Genomic DNA, 16,010 nt, shown 5'->3' with positions numbered 1-16,010 from the left:
CAGACCAGTCCAACAGGGTGTTCACTGTTAACAGGGTGAAGAGCAAAACAACTAAGAGGTGAACAAATAAACAGGTAACAAAAAATCTTCATTTTATTTTCAAGCAATTTAAAACATTTAGGGACAATGAAAAACCAGTAGACATAGTAAAAATTACACAAAACTGTGAATTTCTTTCTCTTCTCTTCTCTCTTAAATGAAATGTAGTCTGCAGTCTCTATAAATCCATATTCTGTCGCCACCCTGGATATTGCATTCAATTCTGCAGCCTCCCTCCAGTCTCAGTAAAAATAGAACTGGAAGAAGATTCAGAAATGGTAAACAAGGACAAAGGCATAGAAATGGAATTTCATAACAGTGAGTTTAAATGGTAGGAAAGTATGAAAAGGGCACTGCTTCTGTTTGTGACAAAGCTGTCTAGATAATGAAAGCAGGCAAAATCTCAAGTCTCTTTGAATTTAGTACAGATTATTTCCCCAGTGCATTTGCATCTTTTGGTTGGTAATATGTGGAAAAAAATTATTATAAATTAATTTATTATTGTAGAACAGGCCTACTGCCTTCCCTGCCTACAGGCCATGGTTTCATAAAAACGTTTAGGCAATAGGAAGTGATATTGGAGTCTCCTTCCCTGTCAGGGTGGAACTGCTAATTTGAAGGTACCTGCTATCACATCACAATATCAGAATCATGTCAGTGGCAAGGGACTTCTGCAAGTTTTGTAGTCCAACATTCTCCTCATGGCAGGTCCCATTAAAGCAGGCTGCTTTTAGTCTTGTTCAATTGAGTTATGCATATCTCGAAGGATGGAGTTGCCACAGCCTTTCAGGGCAAATAGTTTCAGTATTTGATTCTTAAAAAAAGATAAAAAGAATTGTTTTTTATATTAAATTGCTGTAGGTTGTGCTCATTGCTTCTTAAGCACCTCTGGGAAAAATGTAGCTGCATCTCTTCTACACCCTTCCATTATGAAGTGCTTCACAGCACAGTGATCTCCACTCATCATCTTCTTCAAACCTGGGCAAATCCAGCTCTCTCATCTTCTTCCATGTCATGAAGTGCAGCTGCCTGAGCAGTTTGGTAGCCTTGTTTTAGTGTGTCAATGGCTTTCTTGAAATGAGAGACAGACCTCCAGATGCGGTGTCACAAGTGTCAGATGGAGGCGAAGATTCAGTTCCCTCCAAACCTACCAGTGGTACTCAGCCCAGTTTGCAGCTGGGCACATTGGCTCCAAGAGCACATGGTTGATTCACATTCAACTTTTCCACCACAACCCTCAACTCCTTTTCTACAAAGCTGTTCTCTATTCAATCAGTTCCTAGTCTGCTCCACTTTGGGGGTTATGCCAACCCCGTTGCAGGGCTTTGCATTTGCCTTTGCTGAACATCATGAGGTCCCCAAGAGCTCATTTTTCCAGTCTGACTAGGTCTGTCTGAGTAGCAGCCCTGCCTTCCAGAGTATCAACCACTCCTCCCAATTTGGTATCACCCACAAATGTGCTGAGAGGTCACTCTATCCCATCATCCTGGTCATTACATCAGCCATTTCAAGAATCCAAGTTGATGTAACCTATATAAAGAAAGCAAGTCAAATATCCATCCAGAGATATGCTGAAGTCTTCATATTATAGAAACATGCTCACATTGCACTGCCAAGTCTTTTTTTCTCAAGCTATAAAAATAAGTAGCCCTGGGTTCCACAGGAAGCAGGCTGTGAGTCTTTTTTCTATGCAAATGCCAAATGTAGAATTTGACTTAGAGAGCACAAATCTTCTCGAAGACAGAGATGACTGTCAGAACCTAAGAGCTAAGCAAGCTGGAAGTTATTTATGGAATCCTTCCCCAGCATCTCCAGTATGTGCCTTTGCTCAAAGACAGGCAATATATTTCCATGCCATAAAAATGGATGTAACTGCATTGGTAGATACGCGGTGCTCTGAGGATGTTGCAATCTTGTTACTTGCTTGGGTGGTTGTATAGACAGAATGGACTCTGTGCTAGCAGCTGTTGTACTAAAGGAGCAGAGGGGAGAATAGGGATCAGGAAAATAAACAAAACTAGAAGGAAAAGAAAACTGTAGTAATTCAGCTCCTCTGCAAACATTATAGCAGTTTCAAGAACATTTCTGTAATAAACAATCTTTCCAGCACACAACTGGAAATGGGCATTGTTATGGGCAGTGACACACTACACAGTGTTTTTGCAGCATGGACAGAGTAACATTGCTGCAAAAGTTATGTTATAGACTGGTATAGTCTTGAAGTTGGATTTTGTTTCGTGTGATAGAACTGGATTTGAGATAATACATGCACGTTGCAAAATACTATAAAATGGCTTAGCAGAATGTTTTCTAATCTTCCAGAGGGAGCTTGTCTCTCTAAACTTGGCTTTATAACTCTTGTACACTTTGAGACAACATCTCCAATAACATGAGCTGAATAAAACATTGGTAAACAGGAAGCATTGGTTGTGAAAAGGAGCTAAGAGATGCTGGAAGAACATGAAAGTGAGGAAACCCAGCCAAATCTCCAAAACTAGGAACAAAGGCACTGAATGTTTCCAAACAAACACTCAGATAATTAAGGCTGTTTAGCTTGGTATTTTTATGAAGACAACGATGATAAAGAAGTTGTGTGCTACATGGACATTCAGTATCTGAAGGAACATACACTTGTAAAGGATATAAGGATATAAGCAGAACCTCTGTCCCAACCCAATGTTTAAGAGTTTAAGAAGATGTGGAGTAACTCAGAGACATTTACCAAGTATAGCAACAAGTAAGCACAATCTTTTGAATTAATTTCTGGGAAGCAACTCTTCAGTTCTAATTATTCTGATACCCTCACAGTAAGGCATGTGCTTCTTTCCTTATTTTACCCCAGGAGAAGAACCCAATCTGGGACTTTACCTGGGATGCAAAAGATAAAATTTCTGTTTTCCAGCTCTGCTAGAGCAATCATAAAGCACCTTAAGCAAATCATCCTGCCTCCATTACCATCTCTAACAATGGGAAAATAATTTCTTTCACCATTCTTTATTAGTTCATTAATTCAGTGGGGCAGCAAGTATGCCCTATGGTTTAAGTGCCATGTGCTTGATGCTATAGCCATGTTTAGTACTTTGCTTCGACACCTACAGACATTAGTACCTCTGTACTCAGCAGCAGCAATACTACATTTGTTCACAACAGCTAAATGGATAGTGTATATAAATTTGACCAAGGTAGGTGCCATGCTTTTTCATTTCTCAGGAAAAATAACTGCTCTAAGTGAAAAATTTTAATGGAACTATTATTACTACAAAAATACAGCTTTTCAGCTGTTAAGTCAGCAGTAAATCTACTGTTACACTTCTATTTAGATCACTACCTTCACCTGATCACAGGGTAGTGGATAACATTAACTGTATTTTAGACCATTCTAGCACTTTCCATAAACATTTTAACATTTTGAGTTATCATACTCTGTCATTTTTCTGCACGTACATAATCCTGGGCCCTGAGAAATGAAGCTTTTAGAACTCATATAACAAGTTTGTCAATAATAGTGTTGCGAGAATGTTCCTCATTACAGCGATGTGTCTTATATTAATCCATTTCTCAGATTTAAAAACAAAGCAATCATAAGGTACATGCAGCCTTGTTTGAGAAAGTATATTTGAAAAGCAGATGGTTTTCTCCACCCCTACACAGCTCCAGTTGACAGACAGAAGCAATTCATGAGTAAGAGGGAAATTGCCATTTGTCACATATGACAGACCAGTTTCCAAGTGCTTCAAATAGAAGAAAAACTACAAAAAGAAATATGACAGGTCTACAGTGCCACATAAGTTTTTAATTATAAATTTAAAGGGAACCAAATCTAATTTTAAAAAATGTGACTTTATCATTGTAATCCATATGAACTTCCAATCTGTTACTAGTATATTTTCTTAGCCATGTGCCTGGCAATTTACTGGGCAATCTAGCTTTACCTCAGTAAAAGTATTTCCTTCTATCAGATTTCCTCCCCTCTCACCAATCTCACTGGATGTTCTTCTTTGAACTGTTACTACACTCATAGGAATCATAACTCATGACTTGCATTCCTTATATCATCACTAAATACAGTTTCTGTTCCTACACATCTTTGTGTACTTTCTGATAGAAGCAGCCGTAGTCTGAGAATTTCAGTCTCATATGATTTTTCAGTGGTTATAAGGTTACTTTCCTTTCTTCAGAGAAAAACATATCAGCTGCACTAACACATTGCATCAGTCAGTGTCCTGAAGAACAACATGAAATGCAATTCATCTTGCTCCCTTGGATACTGTTTTCATTGTCATATGTAATGGTATGCTGGATGGGATAGTGTTCAACTGAAGTTTCATTAAGCAGCTCTTGGACACCATTAAAGTGTTCTAATAGGTGTGACTTATTGACCGGAAGAGTCGGTAAACAAATGAAGTATAAGTGACAGTACCAGACCAGAGTAACAGTAATTAGCGATGTGACTCCATGAGTAATAGCAAAATTGCCCTGACCCAGTTGATGGCAATAGCAATGAAATCTTAAAAAAAATTTTTTTTAAAAAATCCCAAATAGATGGGTTTTCTACCAACAATTATAAGGGCCATGAGCAATTTTTCTGGTTGTCACACGACCCACTTCACTCGTATTCTACTCCAGCTGTGTTGGGATACACCGTGGCAGTTGTGCTCCCCATGTTGGCCAGAGCCAGGCACAGGGGTGGAAGGAGAAGGGCGGGCTGGCAGCATTATCCCAGCACTCCGCACCTGTGGCTGCTCCGTACAGATCTGCCAGGCATTGGGGCTTCACAGGAAGCCTCCAGAAACCTTCCCCTCTCTGCAGAACACCAGCACTCAGGTTGGAACCCTGCTTATTTCTGCTGTGTGGAGCTCACACCAGCACCCTCTGCCTTGCCAAGTGCCATGCACAGTCCTGACTGAGCTGCCACACCTCTCCTGGTGCTCTGCACGTGGTTGCACAAAGGCCTACCAGGTGTACAATGGCATATCAATATCCTGCCTCCGATCGATGTTCCACATTTATCCCATGCTACCCTTACTTGTTTGTGCCAACACAAACATTTCAGAGAGCTTGGATTAATGAGAGCATAGCAAAAACAAATCTGATCTGTCTGTGCATGCTTTTTGTCCTTGGAATCACATCACATATGATTTTCTACCTCTCCTGAAAAAAGAGGAATGTTATAATACAGAAATCAGAGCATTTTAATGCAAAAATAGAATTATTACTCAGTATGTGCATGAAAAAGCTATATTATTGCTTCAATGAAAAAACCATGCACAACCCCCCCACCCACCAAACTACCAGATGCTCTCCAATAGTAAGATGACATGACCAAAAAAATGTTCTTGGTAAGTTCCGTAAATAAAACTAGTTTTATTTGTCTTTCCATATTCTAGCAGTGTAGGCCTCAATGGGATCCTAAGGGGGTAATATAATAGTGCCAAAAAAAAAAAAAATACACCACAAGACAAAACAAAAGAACACAAAATCAATACCCTAAATGTCAGGGCTCCTGAATGTTTGAACAACTGACAGGAAATGTACTGGTTTCATTTAATTGTATTAATAGAATATGCATTAATAGAAATGCATTAATAAAAGGTCTGAAGAAATTCTTGGAAAGTATGAGCACAGAAAAAATCACATAAAAGCAAGTGGTATTGTCTGTGTTTTGAGAGAGGCAATGAATCTGATTGTAATAAGACACCTAGTTGTAATAATACAAGAGTTGGAAAGGAAATGGAAAAATATGCAAATATAATACAATGTACAAAGAAGCACTGACTTTGAGAGTCTACTTTGTTTGAGGTACAATTTAAAAGTTTTTATCAAGCTACAAATATCTGTAACTGGTTTAGGAGTTGGTTGTCCTTTAGTCATCCAAGGAAAGGAACAATCAGTAGATGAAGTCTGACTGATGCAGACTGCAGATAGAGCATGTCTTCAGCACTGGTTATAATTAGCCTCTAGACTAATTTACAACACAGTTCCTGCTTTCCTCTTCAGATCTAGATTAAATTGCCTAGGAACTGCTGCAATTCAAAAAGAAAATACAGCTGCCAGAGCAGGAAGGTGTGGAGGAGCGGGGAGGCGGCTCCCATCCCAGACCTGCGGGGTGTGACCCCCTGTGCCTGCACCGCGCTCCGCTGCCCGAGTGACAGGTCCCAGCTCTCGCCGGCTCTTCCAGCGGCAGCTCCTCCCTTCTGGCCAGATGGACAGCACAGCTTGGACTTGGGCTCCGGCTCCGGGGGACCCGGCTCGGGGCAGAAAGCAGCCTTTTATAGCCGGCACGCCGCCGCTGCGGCTCACACCTACACGCTCCGCCGCCGAGCACAGCGCTGCTGCCGGGACCCGCACCCCCGCCCGCCGCTGCCCATGGCGCCGCTGCCCCCGCTCCTGCTGCTGCTGCTGGCGGCCGGTGAGTAGAGCAGGGCCCCGCTCCGGGGCTCCATCCACACGCTCCTTCCCATCAGGGAAGCGGCCCCGTCCGGTGGCGCCTCCGGGGGCTCTGCTGGACCCGGACCCGGCCGGATGGGGCTTGGCAGCGTCGGGGGGCAGGTGGGAAGAGGGGTAGAGAAAGGAGTGTTAGGAGAAACACTCACGGGAAGTGCCTTTCTTCCCACGCCGGAGAGCAGTCCCTGTGACAGGTGGCCAGTGCTCGGGCACAGCTGGGGGAACTCGCCCACGGAAACCCCCGATGTGCCGCTGCCAGTGGCAGCTGGAGCTGGCCCGACAGTGGCACCTGCACACGGAGCGGGGCTGGCGGGGCGCACATTACCTTTGTAAAGCCCATCAGTAATGTACAGCTCTGCTAACGAAGTTCCGTGTTTTAAATCAGTCTGCAGCTTGCACGTGCAATAACAATCTTTCTATAAAGCCAGTAGCTTTACCCCCACTCTGGGCATTGGAGTGAGCTGTCGCGGAGCACTTGCGTTTCTAAGTAATTCAGGAGCAGGAATTGCTAGAACTGAGATTTCCTACAAAACCCTAACTGGGTTATTCTGAAAAATGAATCAGTCTTCATGAATAAGTTATGATGTGAGAACGTAATTAAAGGACCCTTACCTCTCACCTTCACACAGCCAATTACTCACTTTGCAAATATTTAATTTTTTTTTTTTTGTCTCCTACATCCTATTTATTAATCAGTGTTAAAAGACCGGTTGTAACAATTCACAGTCCATTTCCTTATAGGTTTTCTGAGGTACTCATCAGTATAGTAACTGATTGTACTCATTTTTCTGAAACTGTATTGTCGTCACTCTTTTTCAGATAGGTGGGCTGGCACAAAAAAGCATCCTCTAATTTTAAGTTCCCATGGTGATATGTTAGAACCCAATTTTACCTACAACTACATAAAATTATGTGGAATTTCAACTGCTCAAAGCTTGGTTCTCACTGAGTGCTGTGGTAGCTTGGTATTCCAACCTCAGGATATTCAGCAGGCTGGGAGCCTACTATTTGTAAACATCAACAGGCATTGTTTTAGAGTGATTAAATTAACCTTATGCTGAACCTTTGTGACAGCTGTAAGGATAAAATCCTATCTTCCAGAATAACAATTAGCTGCCCTAATTAAAAGATTCTCTTGAATTTTTTTTTTATACATTCCTACACAGCTTGCAAATTCACCACACCAAATCTTGCAAATAGGATCCTAAAGAAAAGAGCCTCAATTCATTCCTAGAACAGATTCTGGGCACAGAAAGGAGCAGGATCTGAGGGAAGGCAGTTGTGTGATTAAAGCCCATAAGGTAAGGTGCTTGCATAATGGGGCCAATTTAGGGCCCCACGAAGCTCCCTGCCCCAATTCTATTTCCTCACCTCAGATGGCCTCTGTGATTCCTTCTGCATTTTGACCATCCTCCAGATTTCATCCTTTGCATGGCACAAACCTCAGCAGGAACATTAAGGAAAGCAATGAAATCACTGCTTCTGTCAGCTTGGAGTGCTCATTACAGAGAGCCTGGCTGCGCTCCGATAGCTCTGAGTCAGGTGCCTCAGTCACCCACTCCGTGGGCAGTCAGGAGCACGGGAAATGCAATCTACCTGTTTCCCAATTGGTCCAAAGTATCAAAACAGGCAAATTTAACCTTTCAAAAAATTTACATGTGACCAGAGTTTGTGGAGATAGCATGTAAGTTGTCAAGGCAATAAAATGAGGTGAATAAGGTCATTCCTGATAGCTTATGAAACGAGGTAAAAACCTAAGCAAAAACTAAGGTTTCTATAAGGCATACACAGTTCTTGTTTGCAAGATCTTGGAAATGCATCAGAAAGTCTCCTTATTCCCAAGTTTCAAGTTCTGAACTACTGGAGCACTATGACTGCATAGAGAAATCCTTAAAGGAAATTTTACACATATTTAACATCAAAAAATGTTTCTGTATCCTCAGTCTTTGAAAGAATGGCTTAAAAATTCTTTTTAAACCCACATAACAGCATACATTGTATTAGATGCTAATAATGTAGTTAGGTATCATAATTATGCAAAGCTGTACATCTTAATAAAAATGAAAGTATGTATCTGGAAAAATAATCATTGAGCCCATTGAAAAGAGTAAACATTAGAGGAAATATGACCTTTCACAAAAAATTAATGTGTTTCTAATTTTTTTTCCCTCTTTGCATACAGAAATTTAAGGGAATGGATTTTCAAAATACCTTATAAAGCAATGAAATTAAAATAAATTCAATCTGGTTCACTCCCCTTTTCTCTACTTACAAGGTTGTGTTTGACACAGCTGCACACAATCTGCATCACATAACACAAAAAGCAGACTAGACATCAAGGGACAACACTGCTCTTTCAGGAATGCATAATCAAACCTCCCATTCACAAAGTCTTCATAAAAACAAACAAAGCCACACAGATTTCAGGAACTTAATCATAAAATATTTGGAAATACACAGAATGTCAATTGACTCTCTAACTGTATTCCACAACATTTCTGATAGAACACTTTAGAGATTTTGTTACATGGCAAACACACTAATGCTATCATTATCATCACCAACATATTGAAACTCTGATTGTTTCCATAGTTCTGTGCATTCTCAGATGGTATTTCATTGCTTTTATTAACTCACCTCATAAGCTGTTGTGACAGAGTATCATATTCGGAGTATCTATGCCATGCTGGTTTACAACTGGATGTCCAGATGCTGTAACACAAATATATTACAAGGACAAAAAGTTTATGTCCTTTTCTTTATGACACATGGTATATTTCACTTGAGCTCTTCAGGTACCAGACAGTTCATCACTTCTACTTGTTATGGATTTAAATCAAGGGACTGGGAATTGTCCCAAGTTAGCAAACAATTCTCTGATGAAACCAGGAATATGACTTGGAAATTCTTATTTTCTTTTTCCTGACTTGTATCTCTCCTACACCACCCTTCCCCAGTTGTCAGGAACTGAGACACGATGTAAAAATTCTTCACCTTTTTCAGAATCTCCAAGGTCATGCAGAGCAAACCCAGCTTTGCCATTAACCATGGCTGCAGCCAGTAATGACTGGCTGTTTACAAGAGTAACCATTACTAAACATCGAAGAGCATAACCAGTTGTCACTTGTAATGCTGCAGCCTTGCTGCAGGGTTTTCAGCTCAGAATTTACTGAACTTGTACTGATAATGAAGATAACACTTTCAATGCTATCATAAAACTAATCTGTTAATAACCAAATGGATACTTCTGCTACCCAGAACCAAAATTTCATACTAAATGTTCAGGTAATGTTCTGGAACAGCAGCCATGCACGACAGATACTGCTCACTATCTTAGCAAGGAAGTTTAGTGCCAGCTCAGCAGTTTTGAAATGAAACTGCAATTGACTACATAGCAAAGAAGCTTTTCTTAATTCCTCAGGATATGATTGCTTTTAATCAATGGCCAAAGCTGCATGTGCAAGTTTAAACACCCTTGTTGCAACATTTCTGCCCCTAGATCACATGCCCAAAAAGCAAGATCTGGGACAAGATCTGGGAATGGTCACCAGTCAGGAAAGTATTAAATGCTGCCTCAGGATTCTTCCTAAACTGTTTTTTTTACCATTCTCACACAGAAACCAATTGAATTTCTTACTGAGGTGATTCCATGAGATGTTTAAATTCCATTGTTTCATGACAAGTGCCAGAGCTTACCACCATCCCACACATTTCAAGTTACTCAACTGTGCTGGGACCGGTATTTTTTCTGTCAGATTTTCCATTAACTGATTACAGTTAGTCATATAATCTATTGTGATATAATCTATTACAAAAGATTTCTCTATTATGCTATTATAATAGTTTATGTGATTATGCAGATTATATTAAAACTGCATAATCATAGTTATTTTGTAGGAAAGTAACTATCAAAGCCTTTCACAATGAAGTCTAACTATTTTTTTTCTGCTGTCTCCATCACAGGTATTATCAGTTATTAAATCTTAATGTCTTTTGGAATCTGTAACCAGTACTGGAGCTTAGGTTTATAAACTGTTCTCTTCATACCAAAACAAGTATTTAGTTTAATTAATAAGAAACTCTAATCAGAAGCCTTCTAAAACTAATTTGTTTTGTAGTCATTCAGCTTCTTAAAATTTGCTGTGAATAGCTTGAAGCCTGCACTGCAAAGAGAGGCTGTCCATTACCATCAGGGTCTTCAGTGTGTTAGTTCAACCTCTCAGGATGACATGAATCCCTAAAAATGTCACCCACGGTCTCAACAGCTTAGTGCTGCTTGGGACCTCTTGCTTTAGTACTGATATGGGATGGTTAAAATATAGATCCTAAAGTAAGTTTTGTTCTGGAGAAATAATAGTGAAAATCAAGTAAAACAAAAACCCCAAACAGAAGTAAACAGGAAAATAACCAAACCCCACCTTTCTAATTTGCCTGGAAAACACTCCAAGCACCCATCCTTTTCCCTGCCTTACATCCACCATGCCATCCCCACCAGTTATTTGGCTGCTTTGTCTAAAAATGAGGAAAACCAAAACCCTATCATAAAGGACCTATTTGTTCCAATGTAAAGCACTACATTCTACAAAATAACATGGGCAAAACTGCACATTATGTTAAAGAGAAACACTGCAACCCTGGGGCAGCTAATCTTAGCAACTGGGCTGAAAGACTGGAAATGACTAGTCTGCCATTGTACACTGCCTCCATGGGAGGAAACCAGTGCAGCTGTTCTCAGGGTTCAGTGTTCTGCTCACTATGGACTGGGAACAAAGGGACTGGGTCAAGCAGCATGGCCCCAAAATGTCAAAAATAAAACTGGATTATTTTCAAGTACTGTCATTTATTATGAATGCTTTAAAAAACCCAAACAATCCCAAATATTTTCTAATTTTCATGTTGAATTCAATTCAGTTTTTCTTCCACAGTTTATAAAGGCACTTTTGGGGAAGCCCATTTGAGAAATCGGAGAGGAATTCTGGAATTAGCCGGAGCCATCAGATGCACCACAGGGCGCTCTCCTTTTGCCTACCTACGCTATGGATGCTACTGTGGCCTGGGAGGGAAAGGATGGCCCAAAGACAGAGTAGACTGGTGAGAGTAACTTTTTATCTGACTAATATGTAAAATATAAAGAGAGGGAACTGAGTTTAAACACAGCTCAGATTGCTAGGAAACTCTGAGGTATTCAAGTTGTGTTTCTGTAGATCTACACAATCTTGCCTTTGACTCAAATTCTCATTGCATTAGTACAGGATTCACAGTACAACTGAGTTTCTTTGTTGTTCGGCAAAAAGCTAAATAACTAGTCTTGTTGGAGAAGCTTTAAAGCTCAAACATTGAAGCTATCTAAAGTAAAAATTAAGAACAAAGGCAATTAAAAAATCTTTTGATTTTACTATCTTCCACATTATTAGTATTCAAAATAATACATAAGAATTAGGCAAAATTCAACCTGCTGAAAAATTATTCTAAAAATCAAACCTTTCCATTTAGTTCTAAATCTCAGCAGACTAACTATCATTAATGTAATTTATAATTGAACATTAACTGGCAAGAAGATAATTGTCTGGGTTTTGTTCTGGCTTTGTTTTGTTATTGTATGGTTTGAGTTTTTTAAACATTTCTATGGATGAAATGATGTTACTGAGCTGTGCTGTTCAACTGTTATGTACCACAGGATCTTTACACAGCGATTTGTGGGGAATGACCAACTAGTTACTTAATAAGCACAGGAAAAACAGTAATTGCAAAATGAGAGCTCACAGCATTAACTTTTCCTAGTGCAGACGCAAATTCCTCAGGTAACCTAAACACCATTTACCTACTGTAATCTGATGGGTTTAGTCTACCAGAAGGAAACTAAATGAATGAATGAATGAATGAATGTTTTGTGGATATACCCAGTTCTTCCAGCAAGTGAAAAAGAAAGGGTGTAATTAGTTTGCAGTAAAAACAAGCTGCCTGATTTCAACTTGTCTGCTTGCTTTTCTGGGCTTGCAATGACTCCACACCAGAGACACTACATCAGCATATTTTAATGCCTTTTTTAAGCATTAAAATGTCATTAATTCTTACCTATACTGTTCAGTTTCACAATGTCATAGAAATACTATAAATTCTTTGTGCCAATTATGACAAGAACAATTTTGAAACAGTAATTTTGACCAACTTTCCAAATTTTCTGATGATAATGAGCTAACAGTTCATTTTGTGGAAGGTGCTAGGAGAAAAGCATACTCACATATAACTGAGAATGCTCTGAAGATTGAACTAGCTCAATGTATGTCAGACATTTTTCTCATCACTTACTACGTGCAAAAGTAGTAATTTTTTGCAGGTGATCCATTAAGCCAAACCTGATTTGGTTCCTGAGCAGGTAATTTCTCATCAGTTTGTACTGTTATATTATTTCATAGCTGTGGAACCCACTGATAAACCCCACCCAGATTGTGTGACCGTAAATGACCATTTCTGTTCCTCTCAGGTGCTGTTTTCACCATGACTGCTGCTATGGGAGAGCAGAACAAGCAGGTTGTCAGCCAAAGACTGAAAGTTACCACTGGGAATGCAAAGACAATTCTGCTGTGTGTGGTGAGTGAGCACTTGGGAGATTTTTGATGTTGGGTTTTGGGGTTGGGTTATTTGTTTTGTTTGGTTGTTTCTTACTTCTACTAATTATCTCATTAGAAAGGTATTTTCTGAATTAACTGTAAAACTCTTAGTTTACCATCCTTCCTTTTGTGACATTTTTTTGCCAGGATACACTATGCCAACAGAAAGCACAACTAAACCAATCAACTGAATGCAGTTTCTTCTTCTTAATCCTACCCTGCTGACTGACATAAGCAAACAAAACTGTTATCTAGACACATCTATTACTTGTTCAGAAAGCATAACCCCAACGATCCTACTTTACTTAGTATTTACATTTGCTGAGGAACCATGTTATGCTACTCCCTGCAAGTCTCCAGTCAGAGAGCAACTACAAACAGGAGACATGAAAATTGTAACAGTTCAAAAAGGATCTTTTCTGTACTTAGCAGAAAATATTTCCCACTATTTGTAAGTTTGTAATGGACATATTTTTTGCATATTTATCTCTGATCAGTTGCACTGATGGCTTCAATTTATGAATTAATTCATAATTACAGTTTACAGTTTCAAACAATGAAGTAATAAAATATTTGATGAGCCTGTTTATTTCTGGAAGTTAAATTAACAAATACTAATTTGAAAATATTTACATAACACAAATGTAAAAATTGCAACTGATTGCTGACCGCATCCTGATAAATTTTGTTTGATTGTTCCAAAATATAAATTACTTGCCATGCTGAGGTAAGCACAAAATGATCACAAAGAAAACCACTCCTCCCCAAAAATGGTTATCAGGAAAAATAAGCTTTTCTTTTACATTATTTCTTCACAAAGTTTTAGCAAATGCTTTCCAATATACTCAAAGACTCATTGAAACTGTACCTTCTCACAAGTCCCCAATATTTACAGGGTTTTTCCCTTGTTGTTCTCACATTTTTATATTGTTTTTTTGTTTGTGTATTGTTTGGGATTTTGTTTGCTTGTTCTGTTTAAAAGTCAAGTGCTTATCAGTTACTTTGCACATAATTCTATGCTTCTACCTAGAATGCAAATGAGCTTGGAAATTGGTTATTATTTGCACTACAGTAATGCACAAACCCTTACATAAACTTGTTTAAAACAAGTCTGAGTTTCTGACTACCATGGTTTAAAGGCAACAGTTGGCCATTCACAGAGAACACAAAACCCTGTCATTTCACAACTCAATTTAGAATTTGCCTGACCTAAAAACAACGGAAAGTTTGGACATCCTTTCCTCCTTCACGTTCAACCTTTACTGTGCCCAACAGTCTACCTCATTCAGAATCTCTACTTGCTCATTTCTTCCCCTGCCCCTCATGTACAAAGCATCTTCTCTCTCACACTAATCAATGACATTACAGTCCACCCTTATTTGGCTGTAAAGATTCTGCTCCTAACGGTATTTAAAATACTAGCCAAGACAGCAGGCATGGTGTCAGGAAACAAGTCCCTGGTCTAGCATGGAGAAGATAAAGTCTGGAACAATACCAGAAGAAGGAATAGTTCTCAGTTAACACGTTTTGATTCTTTATCCCATCATGTTGTCATTCTACCTGTGCTATTGAGTAGCTCTTAGGGCAGCTAGTTGCAGCATAAACACATATACATTAAGAACACTTCCATTTCATGGCAGAATTTCAGTTCATTCACAAAACTGAACACTTGTTCTGCTCCTGGACAAATCTCAAGCAGAGATCTGGCTAAGCTTTTAAAATGGTAAACACTCAGACAAAATGTAATCAAGGCTTCTTCAGTTTACAGACAGTTACAGAGAAAAAAAAACCACACATTTCTGGGTTGGCACACTGAACCCAAAATACGTTGCTGTAGAAGAAAATGTTCATGCCAAGAAGAAACACTCACGCCAGGAAATCTGTTAAATTACAACACTACAATTATAAAACAAACATGACAAGACATGGATTTTATCACACAAACACACTTTACTTAACTTCTTACTGAACTCTTTAAAAAAAAAACGGTGGGCAGTTTAGGCTGGACATGGAACACCTTTGCATGCCATGTATATACATTATTTTTAATGCTATAGCCTATAGTAGATTATAAAGAGTATGTGAATGGAGTATCTTCCCAAAGTAAAGTTTCACTAATGCAAGAGAGAAGGCAGGGAGGGTCCCATACCACTTTCTAAAGAGAGATCAGTTATCAGAGCTCCTTTATTAAAAAACTGGAAGAAGAGTATTTAAGTCTTTATCTGGCTGTTGTATTTTCATCTGCGAAGATCAGTGATTACTGATTGATCCACAGGTTCTCAGTCTTACCAAAGCTCAGTACAGTTCCTACTGCACTTGAAATTTAAGGCTTTTGTATGGTAAATATGGAACATGAGGGAGCAATTCTTAGGATTCCATTTGTGATTTTTACTTTCTTCAGACTAATATCAAACTTACTGTGTTTTCTTTCAGACTCACTGGAAGACAAATGTCAAAAAATGGCATGTGAATGTGACCGTGAAGCTGCCAAATGCTTTTCTAAAGCTCCCTACCATAGAAAATACCTTTTGTGGCCAGACTTTCTGTGTGGTGAAATTCAGCCTTTGTGTAGGTATTAGATACTGACTCTTGTATATATTTAAATCTAAAATGACATTTTTTTGGCCACAGTAGTAACAACAAATGATTTTCCCCTTTCTTTCCACTTCAGACTCTCTACCCCAAAATGGCCAAAGTAAACATTTTTCCTCTTATTTACCTTCTCCCATGCACTTTTACTGTCTAAATAGAAATCTCAGTTTATCAGATTAAGGATTAACTGACAGTGTTAATTTTTTTGTTTATATTCAGATTCTCAGATTTTTCAGATTGATAACATTCACTGTGAACTTTTTTATCCACCTCCACGGGCTATAAGATACAAATCAAACTTCTCCTCTTACAAATCTTAGCATG

The 16,010-nt window shown here is 39.1% G+C and overlaps 1 protein-coding gene across 1 annotated transcript; it reads left to right on the top strand.

Moving 5' to 3' along the window:
• The first annotated feature begins 5,579 nt into the window (after positions 1–5,579).
• PLA2G10 (phospholipase A2 group X) lies at positions 5,580–15,866 on the top strand. The gene is made up of 4 exons (XM_056503788.1): positions 5,580–6,448; positions 11,409–11,574; positions 12,968–13,074; positions 15,528–15,866. The coding sequence occupies exons 1-4, from the start codon at positions 6,406–6,408 to the stop codon at positions 15,671–15,673; spliced, it is 462 nt and encodes a 153-aa protein (XP_056359763.1). The 5' UTR covers positions 5,580–6,405; the 3' UTR covers positions 15,674–15,866.
• The last annotated feature ends 144 nt before the right edge of the window (positions 15,867–16,010 follow it).

The sequence above is a fragment of the Oenanthe melanoleuca genome, chromosome 14 (assembly GCF_029582105.1).
Source record: "Oenanthe melanoleuca isolate GR-GAL-2019-014 chromosome 14, OMel1.0, whole genome shotgun sequence".
NCBI classification, from domain to species: domain Eukaryota; kingdom Metazoa; phylum Chordata; class Aves; order Passeriformes; family Muscicapidae; genus Oenanthe; species Oenanthe melanoleuca.
The sequence above is the reverse complement of the archived record's forward strand: the minus strand, read 5'-3'. Positions and strand labels throughout refer to the sequence as shown.